The sequence below is a fragment of the Meles meles genome, chromosome 20 (genome assembly GCF_922984935.1).
Source record: "Meles meles chromosome 20, mMelMel3.1 paternal haplotype, whole genome shotgun sequence".
In the NCBI taxonomy this organism is placed as follows: Eukaryota; Metazoa; Chordata; class Mammalia; order Carnivora; family Mustelidae; genus Meles; species Meles meles.
The window spans coordinates 13,273,395-13,295,438 of record NC_060085.1 but is presented as its reverse complement, the minus strand read 5'-3'; the positions used below and the strand labels follow the sequence as shown (position 1 = coordinate 13,295,438).

The 22,044-nt window shown below is 47.7% G+C and overlaps 1 protein-coding gene across 4 annotated transcripts in view; it reads right to left on the bottom strand.

Moving 5' to 3' along the window:
- Positions 1-229: 229 nt before the first annotated feature.
- The window catches only part of NWD1 (NACHT and WD repeat domain containing 1), a 61,794-nt gene continuing 39,979 nt past the window's right edge, over positions 230-22,044 (bottom strand). For 2 of the 4 annotated variants that reach the window (XM_045989713.1, XM_045989714.1), the window contains 8 exons: positions 20,806-21,014; positions 16,674-16,946; positions 15,103-15,193; positions 10,616-10,770; positions 8,687-8,963; positions 6,750-7,300; positions 4,228-4,333; positions 230-2,677 (listed from right to left, as the gene is read on the bottom strand). In XM_045989713.1, the coding sequence (XP_045845669.1) occupies positions 2,376-2,677; positions 4,228-4,333; positions 6,750-7,300; positions 8,687-8,963; positions 10,616-10,770; positions 15,103-15,193; positions 16,674-16,946; positions 20,806-21,014 (1,964 nt within the window). In that variant the 3' untranslated portion in view covers positions 230-2,375. Of the gene's footprint in view, positions 2,701-4,227; positions 4,334-6,749; positions 7,301-8,686; positions 8,964-10,615; positions 10,771-15,102; positions 15,194-16,673; positions 16,947-20,805; positions 21,015-22,044 lie in introns of all 4 variants that reach the window. The other 2 variants (XM_045989715.1, XM_045989716.1) reach the window with 2 other exon arrangements.

Below are 22,044 nucleotides of genomic sequence, written 5' to 3'. Positions count from 1 at the left end.
GCTAGAAGGGTGTATATTCCACTCATCTCAGGACTATCCAATTTTTTTTTTTCAGCTGTCAGGAGTAATCTTTTTTTTTTTTAAGATTTTATTTATTTATTTGACAGATAGAGATTACAAGTAGACAGAGAGGCAGGCGGGGAGGGGGGGGGGAAGCAGTCTCCCTGCTGAGCAGAGAGCCCGATGTGGGACCCGATCCCAGGACCCTGGGATCATGACCTAAGCCAAATGCAGATCCTTTAACCCACTGAGCCGCCCAGGAGTAATCTTTTAAAGTCCCATCTTTTCCTCTCAGAAGCATCCCAGTTTGGATGCTCCATGACACGGTCCTGCTTTGTGTAGGAGAGTGAGGTGGGGATTTTGATAATTTTGCTTTCATCCTGGCCCCGCCAGGGCTGGAGGACTTCCAGCTAAGTCACTCCTTAAAGTACAGAGCTGGTCAAACGTTCTTAGCAACCCAACTTCTTTCTCAAATGAGAGCTCGCTGCAAAAAACTCCAACAGAACAATTCAGAGTTGCATTTTATTAGTAAAATTTCTCTCCTCCGTTCAAAGTAGTATTTACTACAAGCCATGGATTCTCACTGAGGCTGTTGAGATGGACACACATATTTTAAACCCGAAGTTTTGGCTGACATCTTACTCTGTCCACCATGTCCACTTTATTTCTGCATTGGGCAAAGCCCCATTTCACTGAGAAGTGGTCCCAAAGAGTAGCTTTCCTCAAGGGCTCCTATCAAAATCTCAGTTAAACAAAGATGGCAGGTGAACCCTAAGTTAGTCCCGCATCCTAAAACCCGCTGCCTCATCCAGCTGGCCATGCATTTTAAAATTACAGTTTAAAATATTTTTTCAAAATGGAATTTGATGCTAACATCTGCAGAACTGCCAATGCCTCCCTGGGATCTCTAGTTTGGGAAAGACTGAAGAAGTCAATAGGGTCACATCTCGCTTCAAAGCCTCTGTTTTGAAGGTTGTTTTTCTAAAACTGTCTGGAAGCCAACAGAGGGGAGAGGGAATAGCACCTTGAAGTTTGGACTTTCCTATCTTTATGGTGAAAGCCCCAGAAGGAAGTAGGGGCTTTTGGAAGGCTACGGGCAAAGAAGAAAGATCCATTTCAGTGAAACAGAATCAGTTCCTCTGTTGAACTTGGGGAGAATAGAGATGGTTGAAAAGCTCAGCAAAGAGATGTTGGTGACTTTTTCTGTCCACTTCCAAGAGCCTCCAGTTTTTTAGATAAAAGACCATCTTTATCCTCAAAGTTTGGGAGCCAGGGAGTAGGGATAGAAGAACTAAAATAGCTTTCTTGTTTTCACACTGGCTTGGGTCATGAAGTTGCCTCCTGAACTAGAGACACACAGGCTAAATGTGCCTGTGGATGTAAATTTGAGACAATCACCAACTTCTAAATGTGGGAACATTTTGCATAACAGTCTGGGTTTCCAGCTTTGCTTACAACAACAGGTAGCTCTTGCCACTTTTCCCCATGGCCATTCTGAGGTGGCATCGGGGTACCAAATCCACCCAGGGCAGAGCACACATCCTCTACATGGCCCAGGGTCTCCATTATTCTCTGCTGCTCCCTCAGGTGCATGGCAATCACCTAGATTACTTGCTGGCCCCCGTGGACATTGGACTTGTCACCTATGGAATGGTCACTCTTCTGAGACTAAAATCAGAGGGAAGTGGACCAACAGGATAGGGACAGGATGTCTCCTGGCTCTCATTTCCCAGAGCTCTTGTACCTGAGGCTTGACCAAATCACAGCTACCTACCAAGGCTCAGTTTCCTCATCCAAAACGGATGCGGACGCTCCCACTCTCCCTGAATTATGGGCTGTGATAGAGATCGGAGAATAGCACCTGATGCTTTATAAATTATAAAGATCTGTGGTCCACATCTGTGGTTTGATCAGTCTCCCATCCCTCCATCCTCCCACTGCCTTGTACCAGCACCCTAGGTCCCCTCCCAGGCTTAGCCTGTCCCATGCTCAGGCAATCTGGGTGGGTGCTACTGACTCCATCAGTAGCCTGGTGAGCACTGGGTCAGGCGGGCCCATCACGGCACTGCATTCTCCCAGAGACAGGTGCAGGAACTCACTGGGACCCATAGAATCAGGGCCAGCACTGATTCAGACTGCTGGCAAGGGGGAAGGTCTCTTTTCTACTGACCTTGGCTGTCATGTTGCTAACCTGTGGGTAGCTGGTCTTTGACTACAGCCAACAAGGAGAGAAGAATGGAAGGGTGGTGAGAAACAGAGTCTGAGTTATGTAATCTGAGGCTTTGGGTCCAGATATACATCAGCACATACATACTCTTTGCATCAACCAGCTTGAATGGGGCTAACTCACTGGAGTCCCATGACTTTCGGAGGTTCTACACTAGCAGGCAGACTTGTGAGCGTTTGTTTGATTTGCAATCATTTCCCTGGGCACTTGCTGATCTCGAGTCCTGGAGTGCTCCGGCAGCAGCTGCCAGCTCTTCTCTCTGTCTGGATTTGACCTTCCACACTGCCTTCTTGAAGTTCTTGAGAGGGTCCTGCTGTGACGTTCTCGACGAAGGGCACTGGAAACGCTCGCGGATGAGATAGCCGTGTCTAGTGGGGGCGATGAAGCCGTTGGAAGTTGGGATGATCCTGTTCACCACAGCGTGGACAAACTGGACAGCCAGCAGGGTGCCTTTTGGGGTGGACGGCAGGGCACTAATGAGAAAGTAGGGGCTACAGAGATCCGATCTCGCCCATTGGAGAGTTGGCTGCATGGGGTCAAATCCTTCCTATGCTCCTTACTAGCTTGCACACAAATTCTAAACTCTTGGACTCCCTCTTGCTTCCTCTGCAATATGGGGCCGATAACTAAACCCACCTGCAGAGGGGAATTCTAAGATTTGAAAAGGTCATGGATGTCACATGCTTTAGTATTGGTTTTAGCCCAGAGTGAGCTCAGTACATATTATTAGTGGGGGAGGAGAGGTTGTGAACCTGCCTAGGAGGGGCTTTTAAGGCCACACTCCACAGATCTCAGCTTCTGAACCGTCTGTGACTTTTTGCCCGACATCTTTGCCATCAAGTAGTAGACTACGATCTATTTGATTGCACTGTATTTTATTACGATGTATTCAAATCTACCTGATATTCGTTCACTCACTTGCTTTGTGACCTTGGACAAATCTCTTAACCTCCCTGAATGTCAGCATCTTCACTTCGGCACCTGTCCCCCTTCCAGTGTCATAAGGGGTCCTTTCTGTATAGGAGAATAGGTAGGAGAGTGACGAGGGTGACCATGGGGACCAGGCAGACCAGCTGCAAACCACTGCGTACCAGCTACTCATTGTGTGACTTTGGGCAAGTCACCCCATCTCACAAAGCCTCAATTTTTTGTTCTGCAAAATGAGGTGGCTGTCGAGAGAATTAAGTAGCTCAGTGACAGTACCCAATACACGAAACATGTTCGCCCTCATTAATATGCCATGAGGGTAGTACTGAGCAGACCCAGAAATGTGGGGTTTTCAAAGCAGTTGGTCTTAAGCAAGGTGCCCCTATCATTTACAGGGCCTAGGGCAAGAGAAGGAATCGAGGCCCATATCCTCTAAGGCACAATATGGAAATGTTGCAAATCTAGCTAATAAACTATTAAGTGAAATTTTCTCTATCATCCTACACTGATGGATGTACCTCCGGAACCACCTGGAAGGTCATGCTTGGGTGGAGAATTGGCAGGCTTCTCAGTTCCATTATAGAATGTAATGGTGTGGGAGAGCCAGTCCCAGCTCTGAGCAGCTTGGCCTCCTTCTCTTCCCATACCCAGCTGTGTCCTTCACTCCTAAGGGCCCGACACATGTGCATCCAGACCACCTACCCAGCTCATGCACCCAGACTCCATGCTCATCACCCCATGGCCAACCCCCAAGTCTAGGGATGCTCATACTAGGGAGGACAATCCACCCTTGGGAGGATGAGCCTGGGGAAGAGGACTGTCCAGGCCCTGAAGAGGACACCATCCCAGGTGGGGAGAATGTTTCAGGGTTCCAGGTACCCAGAGCATGGGTCTAGAAGAGGAGATGTAGCTCCAGGGGGGGCCTGTCCCTTTGACCTGCAGACACCTCTCACTAGGTAGCTCCCTCCCAGGTTGGGAAGGCTAGGGCAGGGCCCTGCAACACCCAGAGCCCAGCACAAGGCCTCCTTCTCCAGATCTAAGCTCAGTCTTGCCGCTGAAGCAAAATGACTCACCGTCTAGCACACTCCAGACGATGATGGAACGATCCTTCAAGCCCGCGTACACATACTTGTCATCCATGGAGAAGCAGAGACACTGGACTCCCCTACAGTAAGAATTCTGTAGAAAAAGACGATGTGATCTGGAGTGCAACTGAGATACCCAGGAGACCCACTGAAAGGCATTTGTGTCAGAAGCCAGGCATGTAAGCCTCCCATGGGGATGGATCCAACGGAACCCTGGAGACATGGGTATATTCCATCACCAAGACTCTAGGACCAAAACGCATTTGCACAGGGATTGGACTAAGAGGTCTGCAGACAGTTTGCCCTGGAGAGCAGGAATTTTCGGATTTAATTTCCTAAGTGACCTCAATTCTACAAGCATCAGCTATCATGGTCTTTAGTTAAAGGCTATATGCTAAATGCATCCTAGATTGGATCCTAGACCAGGAAAAGGAAATGCACTGAAAAAAACAGATGATCCCAGTGAAGTTGGTAGCTTAGTTAACAATCCAGTCCCCATGGTAATTTCTTGGTTTTGACAAATGTGCTCGAGTTACATAAGATGATAACATCGGGGAAGCTGGGTGAGGAGGAAGTAGAGGGGAACCTCTGTACTATCTTTATGACTTCTTTGTAGATCTAAAAATCATTCCAGAATTAAGTTCATTTAAAAAAAATGCGGGGGGGGCTGTGCCCGGGTGACCCAGTCATTGAAGCCTCCAACTCTCGATCTCAGCTCAGAGATCAGGTCTTGACCTCAGTCAAACTCACGACCATGAGTTTGAGCCCCACGTTGGGCTCCATGCTGGGCACAGAGGCCGCTTAAAAATAAACACATGACAAAAAACAAAAACAAAAACAAAAAGTTAGGTGTGTTTGACTGCTATGGTGACATTTCCCATCTCAATGAAATAGAAGTTTACTGACAGCCCCGTATTACAGTGGCTTCATAAAAATAAAGGTCAGATGGGATGAAGGCCTTCTAAGACGAAACTCTATATACTCTCTTCTCTTAGTTACAAGATCAGTCATCTCCTTATGTTTATGAATAATGTTTACATCTTGCAACCAAAAGTGCGGCCTTTGTGCCGAACATTGAAAAACCGGTCATTGTGAGGTCATTGTGAAGATTAAACTCTTGGATGATATTTTAATAAGTGTTTTTCTATAATTTATGAGTATATGGATATATTTATGACAGCCCCTGATTCTACTGACACAAACTATCACAGCTGCTTGCGAGACGGACAGTGTGGGCTCTGGTACACTTCTTAGGTCAAGGAGTCAGTTGCCTGTTTCTGTCTTCCTTCATAGCTGCTGTTCCTTCTGCCTAGAAGGCCCTTCCACCAGACTTAGTTCACTTTCTTCTTCCTTTTTTTTCTTTTAAAGCTTATTTATTTATCATCTCTACACCCAACATGGGGCTCGAACTCCCGACCCCGAGATCAAGAGTCGCATGCTCTTCCGAATGAGCCCGCCAGGTGCTACGAGACTTGAGACTCGTTTGACCTTCCTAAATAGCAGCCCTTGCCCCTCTACCCAGTTTACCTCGCCCTTTTCTCAAAGTTCTTGTCGCTCCACAGCCCATCATGTATTTGCTCTACTGTTTTTGTTTTTGTTTTGAAGATTTTATTTATTTATTTGAGAGAGAGGGAGAGCGTAAGTGGAGAAGAGGGGCAGGGGGCCTGCTGTGGGGCTCGATCCCAGGGCCCTAGGATCATCCTGGGATCACGATCTGAACTGAAGGCAGACGCTTAATTGACTGAGCTCCTCCCCCAGGTGTTTTTATCCCACAAACATTTGTGGATCCCTGAGGACATGTCAGGAACTCTCCTAGGGATGGGGGCCACCTCAGTAAGCAAAACCCAAGAAGATCCTGTTGTCCCGGAGCTCACACTGTGTCCCCTCTGAGAACATGGCTCTAAGAGGCAGGACAGCATGGACCCTGGCTATGGCTGGAAAGGGGCCTGTCACAGACAAGGCAATCAAAACCGTTGGACGCAAGAATGGCAGTCAAGATTAGGGTAAGGAGGGTGAGGCAGGGGTGTGCCAGGCAGGACTTGATCCTGTCTTTATTTAAAGTGATACTTTTGGGGGCGCCTGTGGTTCAGTCAGTTGAGCATCTGCCTTCAGCTCAGGTCGTGATCTCAAGGTCCTGGGAAAGAACCTAGCATGGTGGATGGGCTCCCTGCTCAGCAAGGAGTCTGCTTCTCCCTCTCTCTCTGCCCCTCCTCCCTGCTCTTTCTCCCTCTAATCAAATAAATAAAATCTTTAAAAAAATGATATTTTGTTCTTTGGGAATTTTTTGCATTTCTTTAGATTTTGGTAAACATTGCATTAAAATCGCATCTCTCTTGATGGCTGAGTCTTTTGGTGTCCCTTAAACTCTGCCCCCAAGGGGAGTGTCTCTCCCTGGCCTCACCCCGCCCCAGACCCCAGGCGATGGTCCTTGGTGTGCACTTAACCCAGGACGCCTGTCCTCAGCTCTCTAATGCCAGGACCTCGCATCATGCTGTGTGGGGGCCACGCACCGTGTAGTTCATCTGGAATGTCCACTTGCAAGCCTGCAGGTCCCAGAGACACAGCAGGGCTTCCTCGGACCCGCTGACCGCCAGCTGCTCCCTGTGGCTGACCTGCATGCAGGTGACCCGGCTCCTGTGGGCTTCCAGAGGGAACACTTTGGAATTCGCACACTCGTAAAGGAAGAGGTCACCGTTGGTCATGCCGTAGATGACGCGGTAGTCGGCCAGCACAGCCACGCTGGATATGGTCTCAGGCAGCTGGGTGTAGAAGGTGTAGGTTGGCCCATCGATGACTGGACAGGGATCCCCAGGGCTGATGTCCAGCACCAGGACGATGCTGTCATAGGCGATGGCCAGGCGCTCCTCGCCTTGACTAAGGGCCATGCAGTTGATGGCTTTCCGGGCTTCGGGAGGGGGGATGCACATCACATCCTGTCTGGAGTTCAGGGGGAACACCAGCACCACCCCCGAAATGAGGCCGGTGAAGAGGAGATTGGCCTGCTGGGCAACCTCCAGACACCTGACCTCATTGGATGTGTCCAGGGCGTCTTGCTCCTCCCCTGCCACAGAGAGAAGATCACGTCAAGAATAGCTCAGAGGGATGCTCATGCCACAGTTTTCCTATTTTTAAGCATTTTAAAAACTGCTTCCATGATCCGTACTCCCCAGCTTCTCCGCTGCAATCCCCCTGCCTCCACCCCTGTCCTCCCATCTCCTCACCGCCCTGCCTAACACCTTCTGAGACTTTCCGCTCCCCATCGGGACAGATGGACAAAGGGACACGCATGACCTCTCATCCTAGCCCTTTATAAATGTCCAGAAAGGGTTGCAGACTAAACATCTTGCCTTGTGGGCTGTATGAACTCTGAGTGCAAGCTTGTAACCCTATTAGACAAATGGACTTTAGTCCACACCCTTCTCTCTCAAGCCCCACTGCACCCCCTACCTCTGCGCCCGGCTTCACCCCGTGCCTAGCGAGCAGGCACCTCCAGTGTTATAATCTCATCTGTTTTGCTCACAGCCAACCCCAGAGCCCAGCTCCACGGCCAGCACTAACCAAAGATCTGCCAAACCCATGAACACAGGAACATGAGAGTGAATCTTTTTTCTCCTAGCATTTTATCATTAACAAGGAATTTCTGTACCTCCATTCACCCCGTGGAGATTACAGCAGACACCGTTGGTGACATGCCCTGACCCTCTATACCAGTCAGGGCACCTAGGCCCAAGGCTGCCCACTGCTCTCACGGCAAGGGAGCCCCTCATCTCAAAATGTTTGGGGAGCTGTCCCCAAACCAGAATGTCCCCCCTGGGATCAGGCTGAGCACACTTCCTTGTTCAGTCCTCCCCCTGCCCCTGCCTGCTTCCCTCAGTCTGTCTCGGGTTTCTCCAGGAGCTCCCCTCAACACACCCCTTGGGCAAATGTCCCCAGCCCGTGCCCTGTTTCCGGGAAACCAGAACTAATGCGGAGATTGACAACCAGGTGGTCAATTACCCACGTGCTGGAAAATTTATAAAGTCAAGTCCTGATCTATGTTAATCACTTTCAGCCTGGAGTCAACTGGTGTCAGGGGGTTCTTATGGACTGAGTAAGTCCCCCCTTATGTGACGGTGTTGGGAGGTGATGAGGTCATGAGGCAGAGTCCCCACGACGGGATCAGTGCCTTTATACAAGGCACTGGGGAGCCAGCTTCCTTCTCTGAGCTCCTGTGAGGACATAAGAAGAAAGGGGCCATCAGCAACCAGGAAGACGGCTGTCACCAGACACCGATCTGCCAGTGCCTTGGCCTTGGCCTTGGCCTTCTCTGCCCCCAGAACTGTGAGAAATAAATGTCAATTTTTTTAAACCACCCTGGCTGTGGTGTTCGGTTCTGGTAGCCCAAGCAGACCAAGGCAGGGGCTCTACCTCCTCCCCGCACGAACGACCAGGCTTATATCTTACCCACCTTCCGCTGAGTCCCAAATGGTGACTTTATTCTTGTCCCCAATCTTGGGGAAGTAAATGTAGCCTCCATTGTGCGACACTGCTGTGAGGCCCGTGCGATCCAGGAATGGGGTGCAGGCCCTCGGCTTCGGAAGGTAGGTGAGATCCCAGACTTTAAAAGACGAGGACTGCTGGGAAGCAGATGCCACCAAGGTCCCACCCCAGGCCAGCAGGCTCACGGGGGCTCCGACACCTTCCAGAACGTCCTGCAGGGTCCCCTGTTCCGACAGACTCCATACCTGTGGATGGACAGCAGATGGCCAGAGCTGACTTCTTCCTTCTGCTTGCCCTAGCTCAGAAATGGGCATAAGCCTATCTGTGCACCTAAGGTGGAGTCTCAGTCTGTAGTTCGAGGGCCTTCACCAGCCCCTCAAACTTCCCCACACCTCACCAATCTGCTACCACAGCAATTCTCAAAGTAGGATCCAGGGAACCCCTGGAGGGTACCTCCAGGCATCTTCAGGAAGGCATGCAAAGGCAAAACTGGTTTCATACTAATTTAAGATGGTATTTGCCATTTCTACTCTCTTCCCCTCATGAGTGAGTCCGGGAGTTTTCCAGAAGTTACCAGACATGTGCTATCACAACAGTTGGAGAATGCAGAATCAAATATGAGAAGCCAATTTATCTTCCACTAAGCCAGACAGGAAAGAGATTTGTTCAAATGTGTAACAATGACACTCTTGTCATGAGCTGTTTTGTTTGTTTCAGAAACTATAGTTATATTCATAGAAGTCTGTCATTAACACTGACATTAATGCTCATGAGCCGATAGTGTTTTTGGATTTCCCCATTTCTAATTTTTAGCATGGTTAATTATCCATAAATACTCAATGCAACAGAGGATCCTAGATCAGATCCTGGAATAAAGAAAAAAAGGACATTGGTGGGAAAGCTGGTGAAATCAGAACAGAATCTGTGGGTCAGTTAATAGTATTGTCCTGATGTAAATCTTTCAGTCTTGATACAGAGCTCGAGTGGCAGGAGATACTAATATTAAACGAGCTGGGTAAAGAGTAGATAAACATATGTGGGACCTCTCTTTGCTTTTTAGGCAATGCTTCTGTAAATTCCAAACTATTCCAAAACAAATCATGTGTTAAAAATATATCGATCAAAATGCTATAACCCACATGAACAAAAGCCCTTTGGGGTCCTTAATAATCTTTAAAAATGTAAAGAGGTGGGGCGCCTGGGTGGCTCAGTGGGATAAAGCCTCTGCCTTCGGCTCAGGTCACAGTCCCAGGGTCCTGGGATCGAGCCCCACATCAGGCTCTCTGCTCGGCAGGGAGCCTGCTTCCCCCCTCCCCCCACCTGCCTCTCTACCTACTTGTGATCTCTGTCTGTCAAATAAATAAATAAAATCTTTAAAAAAAAAAAAGAATGTAAAGAGGTTCTAGGGCCAGAATGTTGGAGAACTGCTACTTTCATTTTTTTTTTTTTTTTAGAGAGAGAGAGAGCGAATGTGTGTACCTATGAGCACGAGGCGGTGGGGAGGGGCAGAGGAAGAGAGAGAGAAGCCTCAGAGAGACACTCTGTTGAGTATAGGGCCCCATATGGGGCTCGATCTCAAGACCCTGAGACCATGACCTGAGCCTAAATCAAGTCAGAGGCTTAACGGACAGAGCCACCCAGGCGCTCTGAGAACTGCCATTTTATTACACGCGTCTCTCAACAGCCTGAGGATTTTGAGCTCAATGGGAATTTTCCACCAAGTTCGGTGGGAAGGCTATACACTTTGTGAACATTTTGGTGGGATCCCTCCCCTACATCCTCCCAATGACCTGCCCTGTTCTGCCTGCACTAGTTTTTGTCTGTATATTTCGAAGCCAAGAGACTCCTAAGGAATTCTACTTTCTATTCCAAAGGCAGAGTGAGGACGACCCCTCACCTGAATGAGCGCATCCCGGGACCCAGTAATGATCAGGTTGTTCTCAGGACCAAAACCGGCTGTCTCCACTGTGTCCTCGTGTTCAAGGTCAGTGACCATGAATCGATGAAACCCCTGCGAGTCGGCCAAGAATATCCGCACAGATCTTCCAAACCCTGAAAGGGAAGGCATGCGATTGTCCCTTTCATTCCTGGAGGAGCTTGAGAGTCATTCCGTTCAGCTAACAAGGATTTTTCCGAGCACCTGCCACGAGGAGGTGGAAGGAATAAGGTGCAGAACAAGAGAGACAGCGTCACCCAGCCTGTGGTCACGGGGAGCGGGGAGGCTGACCACAGCGACCCACGCGCTCACAGAAAACGGCCATGTTATTTGTCATCACAAGACAAATCGTTCCCAGAGGCTGGGACTGCCTGTCTGGGCTGCTCAAGGCGTCCCAGAACCCAGCACAAAGCTGGACATAAGGTAGACAACGTTTTGCAGACGGAAAGGAGGGAGGGAGGAAGACAGGAAGGGTAAGACAGCAGGTACAATGTGCGATGAGGACAATGCAGTCAGGGGGCTGGGTGCCGTGTGGAATATTGACACAGAGACACACGTGGAGGAGGAGACAATGTGAAGGCGGTGGCAGGGACTGGAGAGATGTGGCCACAAGTCAAAGAATCACAAGGCAGAAGCGAGAAGGCGCAAAAGAGAAGATTCTTCTCTGGAACCTTTGGAGGGAGCAGGACCCTGTCTGCATCTTGATTTTGGACTTCTGGCCTCTAGAATTGTGAGAAAAGAGATTTCTGTTGTGTCAAAGACACCACCTTTGCGTGGTCATTGGTTGCAGCAGCCACAGGACATTGGAGCGGACATTTGAGAACGGGGCAAGCACTGCAAGAGTGGGAACAGTGGGAGATGACTGGGAGGTAGGAAAGGCCTGGGTATGTCTCAGGAGCAGCACAGAGGCCCGTGTGGCAGGAGCGGAACAGAGGAGCAGGAGATGAGGGAGAGAGGGGTTTGCTAGATTTAACAGAAAACCACACAAAACAAAAGACCCAATAGAACAGTTCAATTAAATTTGAATTTCAGATAAACAGTGAGATTCTGGTTAGTATAAGTGTACCCCAAATATTACATGGCATATTTTTATGCTGAAAACTTGATTTTTCGTGTATCTGAAATTTAACTGTATTCTGTATTCAGAATGGGCGTTCTGCATTTTCTCGGGTGCTCCAGCCAAGGAGACTGGCTCAGGTGTGCTCCAGACACGGGCTGGGTGAATGTTTTGTTAAGAGGACCCCTGGCAGTGCCAGAAGTGGGCAAAGGCCAGATTACTCAGCTCTTCCAGGGCCCGCAGCCCTGGGGGGTGATGGTGTGGGACGCTGAGCTATGCACCTGGCCCGCACCAGCTCGGTTCTGTTTCCTGGAAACCCTGGAATCAGGTCAGCGCAGGAGAAGCTGGGGGCCGAGCATCCATTCTCCTGCCTCTCCAGGCCCTCCGTGGAATTGTATCACCGAAGTCCACTTGAACCTGAGGCTCACACAGAAGGGTGTTACAGGAAATGGATCAAAGGCATCAGGATCGCTGCTATCCAAGGATATCTGTGTTCCATTCTTGTGCAGGGTGTCGGAGATTTTGGTCGGCTGTGCAGCTGGTCAGCCTGGTCTACATAACCTGCCCCCGGGAAGAATCCTGGACACCAAGGCAGGGTGGGCTTCCTTCCCTGGTTGGCAGGACCCTGTCGTCACACCCTGTTGCTGAGAGAAGTAGGCGCTGTCCATGTGCCTCCACGGGGAGGGGACACCAGGAAGCTCGTGTCTGGTGCCTTCTCTGGGCTCCACGCATCTCTACCCTTTGTTGATCTTCGTCTGTTTCCTTTGCCTCCAATAAACTGTGAGCATGAGCCTTTCTGAATTCTTTGAGCCTTAGCAAGTCACCAAACCTGACAGCGATCTTGGGGACCCCTGAGCTGCAATTTCGTTTATGACACTAAGAAATCCCTGCCTGATCTTAGTTGAGTTGGGATCGGGGAACCTCTCCTGAGCAACAGGTGAGTTCCTGACACTGTGGATGGGGGAACCTGCTTGGGCTCCCTCTCACTGGCTGTTGGATAGAGCCACACTTGAGACCCACTGTGACAAGGTTCTAGGTCACTCAGGTCCTCAGTGGCTTTGGTCCTCGGTCCTGATTCCATCTTGTGCTCCTACCCACCGTTTTTCTTTCTTCTGTCATTTCTATTCCCCGTGCTGCATTTCACACACCCTTATGCCACCTAAAATTCCTTTTTTTTTTTAAAGATTTTATTTATTTATTTGACACACACAGAGAGAGAGAGACAGGGAAAGCGGGAACACAAGCAGGGGGAGTGTGAGAAGGGGAAGCAGGCTTTCTGCTGAGCAGGGAGCCCGATGCAGGGCTCGGTCATGACCTGAGCTGAAGGCAGATGCCCAAGGACTGAGCCACTAAGGTGCTCCCCCCCTCACCTAAAATTCTTTTGGAAACAGGACGGAAGATGCATTACCAGTCAGTCACCCATCAGTCAGCCTTGGAGTCTGTGTCTATCCATTCAACCTGTGCTCTCCATGCACGTGTGGTCACCACGAGCCATGTGTGGCTCTTACTGTGGCCGATCCGAGTTGAGATGAGTTGTCAGTGGACAACACACGCCAGGTTTCATATCCCTGGCACGAGAATTTTTTAAACATGAAATAGACCGTTAATAATTTTTATATCGATGGGGCGCCTGGGTGGCTCAGGGGATTAAGCCACTGCTTTCAGCTCAGGTCATGATCCCAGGGTCCTGGGATGGAGTCCCATATTGGGCTTCCCCTGCTTTGTGGGGAGCCTGCTTCTCCCTCTCCCTCCCTCTCCCCTGCTTGTGCTCTGTCTCTCTCTGGCAAATAAATAAATAAAAACTTTCAAAAAATGATTTTTATATTGATTTCATGTTGATTTTTTGGATGTGTGGGATTAAACAAGATCTGTTATTAACATGAATGACATCTATGTCTTTTTGTCTTTTTAAATAGGGGTATGAGAACATTCGGTTATAAATGTGGCTCATGTTTGTGGTTTGCCTTGCTGGACAGCACTGGTCTCCCACTGTCTTTGACCCCTGGCAAAGGCGTTATAGAAGTCAGGCTGGGGCAACTGGGGGGCTCAGTCGGTTAAGCGTCTGCCTTTGGCTCAGGTCATGATCCCAGGGTCCTGGGATAGAGCCCTATGTGGGGTTCTCTGCTCAGTGGGGAGCCTACTTCTCCCTCTGCTCCCTGCTTGTGCTCTCTCTCTATCTCTGTTGTTATCTCTGTCTCTCTCTCAAACAAATAAATAAAATCTTTTTTTAAAAATCAGGCTGATTTTAGGGCCATGCAAATGCTCTGAGGTTATGATGGTGGATATATGTCATTTCACGTCTGTCCAAACCCACAGAAGGTGCAACACCCAGAGTGAACAGTAAGGTAAGCCACGGACTCTGGGTGATGATGGTTTGTCGAGGGAGTTCATCATTTATAGCAAATGCACCACCCTGATGGGGGGTGTTGATATTAGAGGAGGCTGAGTGGGGTGGGGGGGCGTAGGGGGTATACGGGAAATCTCTGTACTTTCTGCTCAATTTGGCTGCGAACTCAAATCTGATCTTTTTTTAAAAAAAAAATATTTATTTATTTAAGTAATCTCTACACCCAAGGTGGGGCTCAAATTTATAACCCTGAGATCAAGAATCACACACTCCTCTAAAGGAGCCAGCCAGTTGCCCACCCCCAACAAACTGATCTTTAAAAAATAGTCTTAAAAAAATAATCAGGCTGAGGAGTTGGTCATCTCCTATGACCATCACCTCCTATGACGCCTTCCCCGACTGCCTCAGACTCAAGAAGGGAACCCTGTCACACCCCCCCAACCCCTGATTCTTGGCTGGTTGTCACACCAACCACTCTGCCTTGTGGCTGCCTTGTCATCTGCCAGCCTGGGAGCCCCTACAAGCAGGGGTCGCATGGACTGGCTCATCCCTGAGCGCACCCCATCGGCTCACGCTGTAGCCCTCCATCCCCGTCCCTATCTGGCAGGGATAACCACCGTCATCTCAGAGATAACGAACAGGGGTTGGCAAGCTGCAGTCCGTGGGCCACAACTGGCCCGCCCTCTCTTTTTGTATGACCCAGGAGCTCAGAAGACTTTTCACATTTTTAAACAGTTTCACAAAAAGAAAAATATGATTCCTGTTTTGTGGCAGGTGAACATGATACGAAATTCACATTTCAGTCTCCGTAAACGGGGTCTGAGGGGCACACAGCCTCACCAGCGTCAGGTAGAATCTGCGGCAGCTTTCACATAGGCTTGATTTGTGGCGACAGAGACCACCGGGTCTGCAAAGCCAAGGTGTGCACTGTATGGCCCACAGCAGAAAAGGTCTAGGACAGCCCCCAGCCCCCTTGACCCCTCTGCTCCTCCAACAAAATCTGGAGCTGCATCCTCATGGCTCCGAATAAGAGCTACACGCTACCTGCTGCCAGAAGGGATTCGTCTTCAGAGAGTACCAGGAACCTCACGGCTTCCGGAAGCTTCTCCAGCAGGCTGTCTCCTTCAGGGGAAACCTGTGCAAAGTCAAGGATGTCCATCAAGCATTTCCTCAGAGTGAAGGGTCCAGGGTCAGGGACTTGGAAGCAAGGTTCTGCTGCTCACCAGCTTCAAAGCAAATGCCTTAGTCCTTGGGTGCCTTAGTTTCCTTATCTGTTAAATGGGCCATGACAGGGGACTACAGTATGGGGCCGTCATGGGGGTTTCCCCCCTACGCTGCACACAGTCAGCCCTCAAGCCGTGGCAGCTAGTATTATTTCTGTTGATGCTGCTTTTGTAATCAACTCAGGGACCAGGAGAACACCCCAGCACCTGTTTTCTGCGCTGGGGGCACTCTGGAGATCTCAGGTAAGATGGAAACACCCGTTTCTCCCCCATTCCCGAGTGGCAGAACTCATTTTGTTCGGACTGAAGAGGATGGGTCATTCATTCCTTAGTCGTGCGGCCGCAGGTCAACTACTGATTTCTGAGCATCAGACTGCTACCAGTCTGCGAGCCAAAAACTCTATGCTCATTACCTCGGGGAAGGGTACAGAGGAGACACGTGGTGGGGGAAGGGCAAGAAAAGCGAGTTGTTTGCACTAATCCAATCCAATATTTTAAAATATATTTTTTTTCTTTTTTAAAAGATTTTATTTATTTATTTGACAGATCACAGGTAGGCAGAACGGCAGTGGGGGGTGGGGGGGGGAACAGGCTCCCTGCTGAGCAGAGAGCCCAATGCAGGGCTCGATCCCAGGACCTGGGGACCATGACCCGAGCTGAAGTCAGAGGCGTTAACCCACTGAGCCACCCAGGTGCCGCCCAAAATATATATTTTAAATACATATAAAATATATATAATATATAAAATATATATTTATAAATATATATATATATATGTTCACCTTTATTTAGCAAGGGCAGGAGAAAGTGAATTTCCTCATGGCTGTTACTGCTGACTTAAAAAAAAAACAAACCATGTGTTTTGCAGCGCCTGGGTGGCTCAGTCGGCTAAGCATCTGCCTTTGGCTCAGGTCATGATCTCAGGGTCCTGGGATCGAGCCTCGCATCGAGTTCCCTGCTCAGTGGGGAGTGTACTTCTCCCTCTCCCACTCCCCCTGCTTGCATGCTCTCTCTCCCCACCATCCTTTTTTACATCATCCATCAGAGACACTGCTCTGCAAGTTTGCTTTTTTTCTACCTTATGTGTCTGGGGCAGTAGTTCTCAACGGGTGGGGAGGACCATTTTGTGCCATCCTTGCCAGCTGAGGACAGTCGGCAATGTCTAGAGACATTTTTGGCAGGACCGAGTGCCAACAACGACCCACAGTGGCCTGCCCCCAGGAAACACCAAGGCATATTTCCTGAACCGTGCTGAGTTGCAGATCCCTCAATTAAGAAAACAAATGTCATTTAGGGAAAGATCAAAGGGGAAGTGGTTTCTCCCAGTTTCTAGGACATCTGAGCACTTTGGAGCTGAGCAGTGCGGGCATCACATTCAGGAGAGGGACTTACCAAAGAGATGGAGCCCTTGCTAAACCCGGTCACCATCTTGCCTTGCTTCTGGACCGAGACCCCACAGGTTGGTATTTCTTCTTTGACACTGGATAAATGTTGCCTCCCCTGCAGTGTTCCTGTGGCTGAGCTCCACAGACTGACCACACCAGCCTCAGACACAGTCAGCAGCAGGGCCCGGGAAGCAAGTGCCCTGGTGCACATCCAGCGGTCAGAGACATCTCCCAGGATACGGAAAACCAGCTCTGCCGTTTCCAGATTCCAAGCACTAATCTGATGGAATCGAGGGAAGGAAGAGCAATCTCAGCAAGAGACCTGGGTTGCAAGTTTTCCGGAGTCAGATGCAAAATGTGCCTTTTCATAGTGCATGCATTTTATTTTCAACACTTTAGTTAAAAAAAAAAAAAAAGGCAGAGGGGGAGAGGAGGTATCCTGAATTAGATCCTAGAGTAGCAAAAGGGCATTTGCAGAAAAACTGAGGAAATCTGAGTGAAGTCTGAGCGAGGTTGACAGAACTTTACCAGTATTAATGTCTTAGCTGTAACAGATGTTCCCTGGTTATGTAAGACATCGACGTGACAGAAAACTGCATAGAAGGGTATAGGGGAACTCTCCATAATAGCTTTACAACACTTTCGTGAGCCTAAAATTTCTCCAAAATAAGTCTTAAAAATGCAAAGAAAGGGGCCCCTGGGTGGCTCAATCATTAAGCATCTGTCTTCGGCTCAGGTCATGATTCCAGGGTCCTGGGTTTGAGCCCCACATCAGGCTCCCTGCTCAGCGGGAAGACTGCTTCTCCTCTCCCACTCCCCCTGCTTGTGTTCCCTCTCTCGTTGTCTCTCTCTCACTGTCAAATAAATAAACAAAATCTTTAAAAAAGGGGCAGAAAATATCAACCATACCATGTGCATTCACACATCTGTTCACTACAAGTAATTCTTGATTATGGCAGGTTTCATATTTAACCTCACCCCCCAAAAAGTGCCTTTTCAAATCAATAGTAACCAGGGTGCCTGGGTGCCTTCGGCTCAGGTCATGATCTTGGGGTCCTGGGAGCCCCACATTGGGCTCCCGCTCAGCGGGGAGCCTGCTTCTCCCTCTGCCCCTTCACCCAACACAAGTGCGAGTGTGAGTGCGAGCACTTGCTCTCCCTTGCTCTTTCTCAAATAATAAATAAAATCTTAAAAAGAAAGAAAGAAGGGGAGATTCAAAGACCTATGTATAAGGAAAGTTGTCTCAGTTATTTGAAAGTACAAAGAGCTAGAATAACCTATGTGTCCAGTAGGAAGGGATCAGTTTAACAAACTGTAGAGGAGTCAAGGCAAGGACATCTCACAAAATCACTAAGCCTGCGGCTTCTGAAGAATGTTTGAGGTTATGGGCAAATAAAAATCGATTTATGAAGCAGCATAGCTAGCTTTCTATATGGTTTGATCCCCATTTTGTGTTATACTTACACACACGAGTATTTGTACATACACACCCACACACCACAGAACACAAACTCATGTTGTCTTTGGGATTAATTATTATTATTTCTTATTTCTTTTTTTAAAAAAGATTTCATTTATTTATTTGACAGAAAGAGCAAGCACAAGCAGGGGGAGTGGCAGGCAGAGGGAGAAGGGGGCTCCCTGCTGAGCAAGGAGCCCCATGTGGGGCTTGATCCCAGGACCCTGGGATCATGACCTGAGCTGAAGGCAGAAGCTTAACTGACAGAACCACTAAGGCACCCATTTCTTTCTTTCTTCCTTTCTTCCTTCATTTCTCTTCCTTCCTTCTTTTCCTTCTTTCTTCCTTCCTTCCTTCCTTTCTCTTCCTTCCTTCTTTTCCTTCTTCCTTCCTTCCTTTCTTTCTTTCTTTTTTAAAGATTTATTTTAGAGATAGGGAGAGCAAGAGAGAATGTCTGAGTGCAGGGAGAGGCAGAGGAAGACAATCCAAAGCAGATTCCTCGCTGAATGTGGAGCCCAACGCTGCCGGCCTCGATCTCACGACCCTGTGATCATGATCTGAGCCAAAACCAAGAGTCAGACACTCAACCAACTGAGCCACATAGGCTCCCCCTATAATTTCCTTTTTTTTTTTTTTTTTTACTGTGTTTTCCAAACTTATGCAGTTTGGAAATCAGTCAACACTTCCCTAATATTTAAGCCTGCCCTGTCAAAATAGTATAATGAATGCATGTTGTGTGACTTCAAATTTTGTATTAGTCCCTTAAAAAAAAAAGTAAGAGGAAACAAGTGAAATCGATTTAAATAATGTATTTGGCTTAACCCTATGTCCAAAGGCTACTACTGCAACATGTAATTAATATCAAATTACTATTGAAATCTTTTACCTTATTTCCACGGTACTAAGGCTTTGAAAGCCAGTGTGTGTTTTCTACTTATGGCACATTTCAGTGCAGAATAGGCACATTTCAAGTGCTCAGTTTCAAACTTCATAATTGAAGTTTGGTGGTGACCTCCCATATTGGACAGCACAGTTTATAAGCTACCAATATTACTTATGTTAACAACTGCCCATTACTAATAAAATACAATAATTAATAGGTATTAAGTATTTGGTGCTTACTATGCACCTCAGTCATTATCTCATCAGGTAGACGAAGAATGGAGGCAGAGAGGTACAGTGATATGATCAAGATCACTCAGCTTGCAAAGAAGTCCTCTGGGAGCTAGGTACAGATTTTTCCCCATGCCTTTTGTTCCTAAGATTTCACCCACTGTTCTACTGTGTCTCTATTCATCCTATAACAGATTGTAGGGTTATAATTGACATAAGGGAATAACACAGCAGAATACAGATTGTTTTCAGGTGTATGTGGAATATTTACCAAGAGAGACCCTAAAATGGGTTTCGATACATCTGAAAAGATTCATACTACAAATGAAAGTAATTAGGAAAGAAAAAGGTAAGCTACCTGGAAACCTTTCAAATATCTGGGAATGAACAGCACGCTTCTAAATAGCCTGTCAACCAAAGAGCAAATCAAAAGGGAAATCTGAAAGTATTTTATTTTATTTTTTAAAAGATTTTTTATTTACGTATTTTAGAGAGAGAGAGGGAGAGATCACAAGTAGGCAGAGAGGCAGGCAGAGGGGGAGGGGGAAGCAGGCTCCCTGATGAGCAGAGAGCCCGCGGGGCTCCATCCCAGGACACTGAGGTCATGACCTGAGCTGAAAGCAGAGGCTTAACCCACTGAGCCACCCAGGCATCCCCTGAAAGTATTTTAAACTGACAGTAAATGATAATATGACATAGCAAGTTTTGTGGGATGCAAGTAAGCCTGTACTCAGAGGACAATTTATAGCACTAAAACAACCAAATTAAAAAAGATTAGGGGCGCCTGGGTGGCTCAGTCAGTTAAGCCTTCTACTCTTGGTTTCTGCTCAGGTCACAATCTCATAGGTCATGAGATTGAGCCCTGCATCAGGCTCCCTGCTGAGTGGGGGGTCTGGTTGGAGATTCTCTCTTCTGCCCCTCCCCACCAATAAATAAATAAATCTTTATTTATTTATTATTTTTAGGGAGAAAGAGTGAGAGAGCATGGGGAGAGGGAACAGAGGCTCTGCTAAGCCTGGAACCCAATGTGGGGCTTGATCTCATGACTTTGAGATCATAACCTGAGCAGAAATCAAGAGTCAGAGGCTTAACCAACTGAGCCACTTAGGTGCCCCAATAAATATATCTTAAAAAAAAAAAAAAAAAAGAAGGGCGCCTGGGTGGCTCAGTTGGCTAAGCGACTGCCTTCAGCTCAGGTCATGATCCTGGAGTCCTGGGATTGAGTCCCACATTGGGCTCTCTGCTCGCCGGGGGGTCTGCTTCTCCTGCTGACCTCTCTCCTCTCATGCTCTCTCTCTCATTCTCTCTCTCTCTCTCAAATAAATAAATAAAATCTTTTAAAAAAAAGATGAAAGGTCTCAACTCTTAGGGTCAGAAAGAACTATCAGGATCATCTAATCCAGCTGTGAAGTTTGAAATCCCTTATAGCATCCCATCCAGTGGTTGTGCACCCCTGTTTATGCCCACCCTCCTCTCAGGGACCCCACTTCCTACAAACACCATATGCTGTCTTGGAATGCTCTGGTAACAGCAGCTTTCCTTTGCAAACAGGACAGGTGTTTGTTACCTTTGAGCCCGATGCCAAATATACAACCTTCTTTGCTTCCTCCACGTGAAGACTCCAGATCTCAGGTTCAGTGGGATCTTTTGAGCCTCTGTCCCAAATGGTGAATTTCTCCCGCCCAGAGAGTAAGTCCCACAGACGCAGCGTGTGGTCCTTTGAGGCAGAGAGGGCGAGCGTCCCCTTGGCAAACACTTTCACATACCTCACCTCTCCTGCAGTAGACCGGGGAGTCGGGAGAATATGTTAGCAGAAAACATTTTCACTTTCCAACTCCCAAAATGCCTGTTGGTTTGGAAAAGATGATGGATTCGAACATAACCAAATTACAAATGAGGAATGCGGCAAAACTCAATTAAGAGTGCAACTGGTTGAGATTAAATCAATTGCCCTGATGTGACTATGTAATAAACAGAGATCATTGCAATTTATAAAATCTCAGCGTCATCCTGCGAGTGTTTAAAATCAACAAATATGTAAAAACAAGGTAAGGTTATGGAGAAGATTTTACAATCCTGGAGATATTTTCCAAGCAAAACATGAAATTTGGAAGACATAAAGAGGAAGGATTGATCAATTGAATTACATAAAACTGCAAAATTTCAGGAGGATGAAATATAGTTGAAAGTCATATGACAGAACAAGAGAAAATATTTATAATGTATAACAGATGATGGAGACTCTCCTTAATAAGCAAAAAGTTCTTATAGATAAACAGAGAAAATGCAAACAACCCACTCGGAAATTAGACAAAGAATATAAACAGGAGATTTATAGAAATAGTAGATGTAGATAATAAACATTAGAAAATGATATGCAACCTCACTAGTAATCACAAAAATGCAAGATGAAATACCAATATATCATCATTATGCAAAATATTGGCAATTTTTTTTAGAGAGAGAAAGTGCATGCCGTGCACATGCATGAGCTGGGGGGTAGGGGAAGAGAGAGGGGGAGAAAGTCTCAGGCAGGCTCCACGGTGAGTGTGGAGGGCTCCTATGCAGGGCTCAATCCCATGACCCTGAGATCATGGTACCCCAGGTGAAACCAGGAGTCAGACATTTAATGTACCAAGCCACCCAGGTGCTCCTGGCAAAAATTTTACAGATTGATTACTAGACTACTGACAAAGATATTCATACTGTGCTGATGGAAGTATAAATTGATATAAATTTGTAAAGGGTAATTTGGTAACACCGAACGTTAAAACGTGTAGTCCCTTGGTTTTGTTAATACACTACA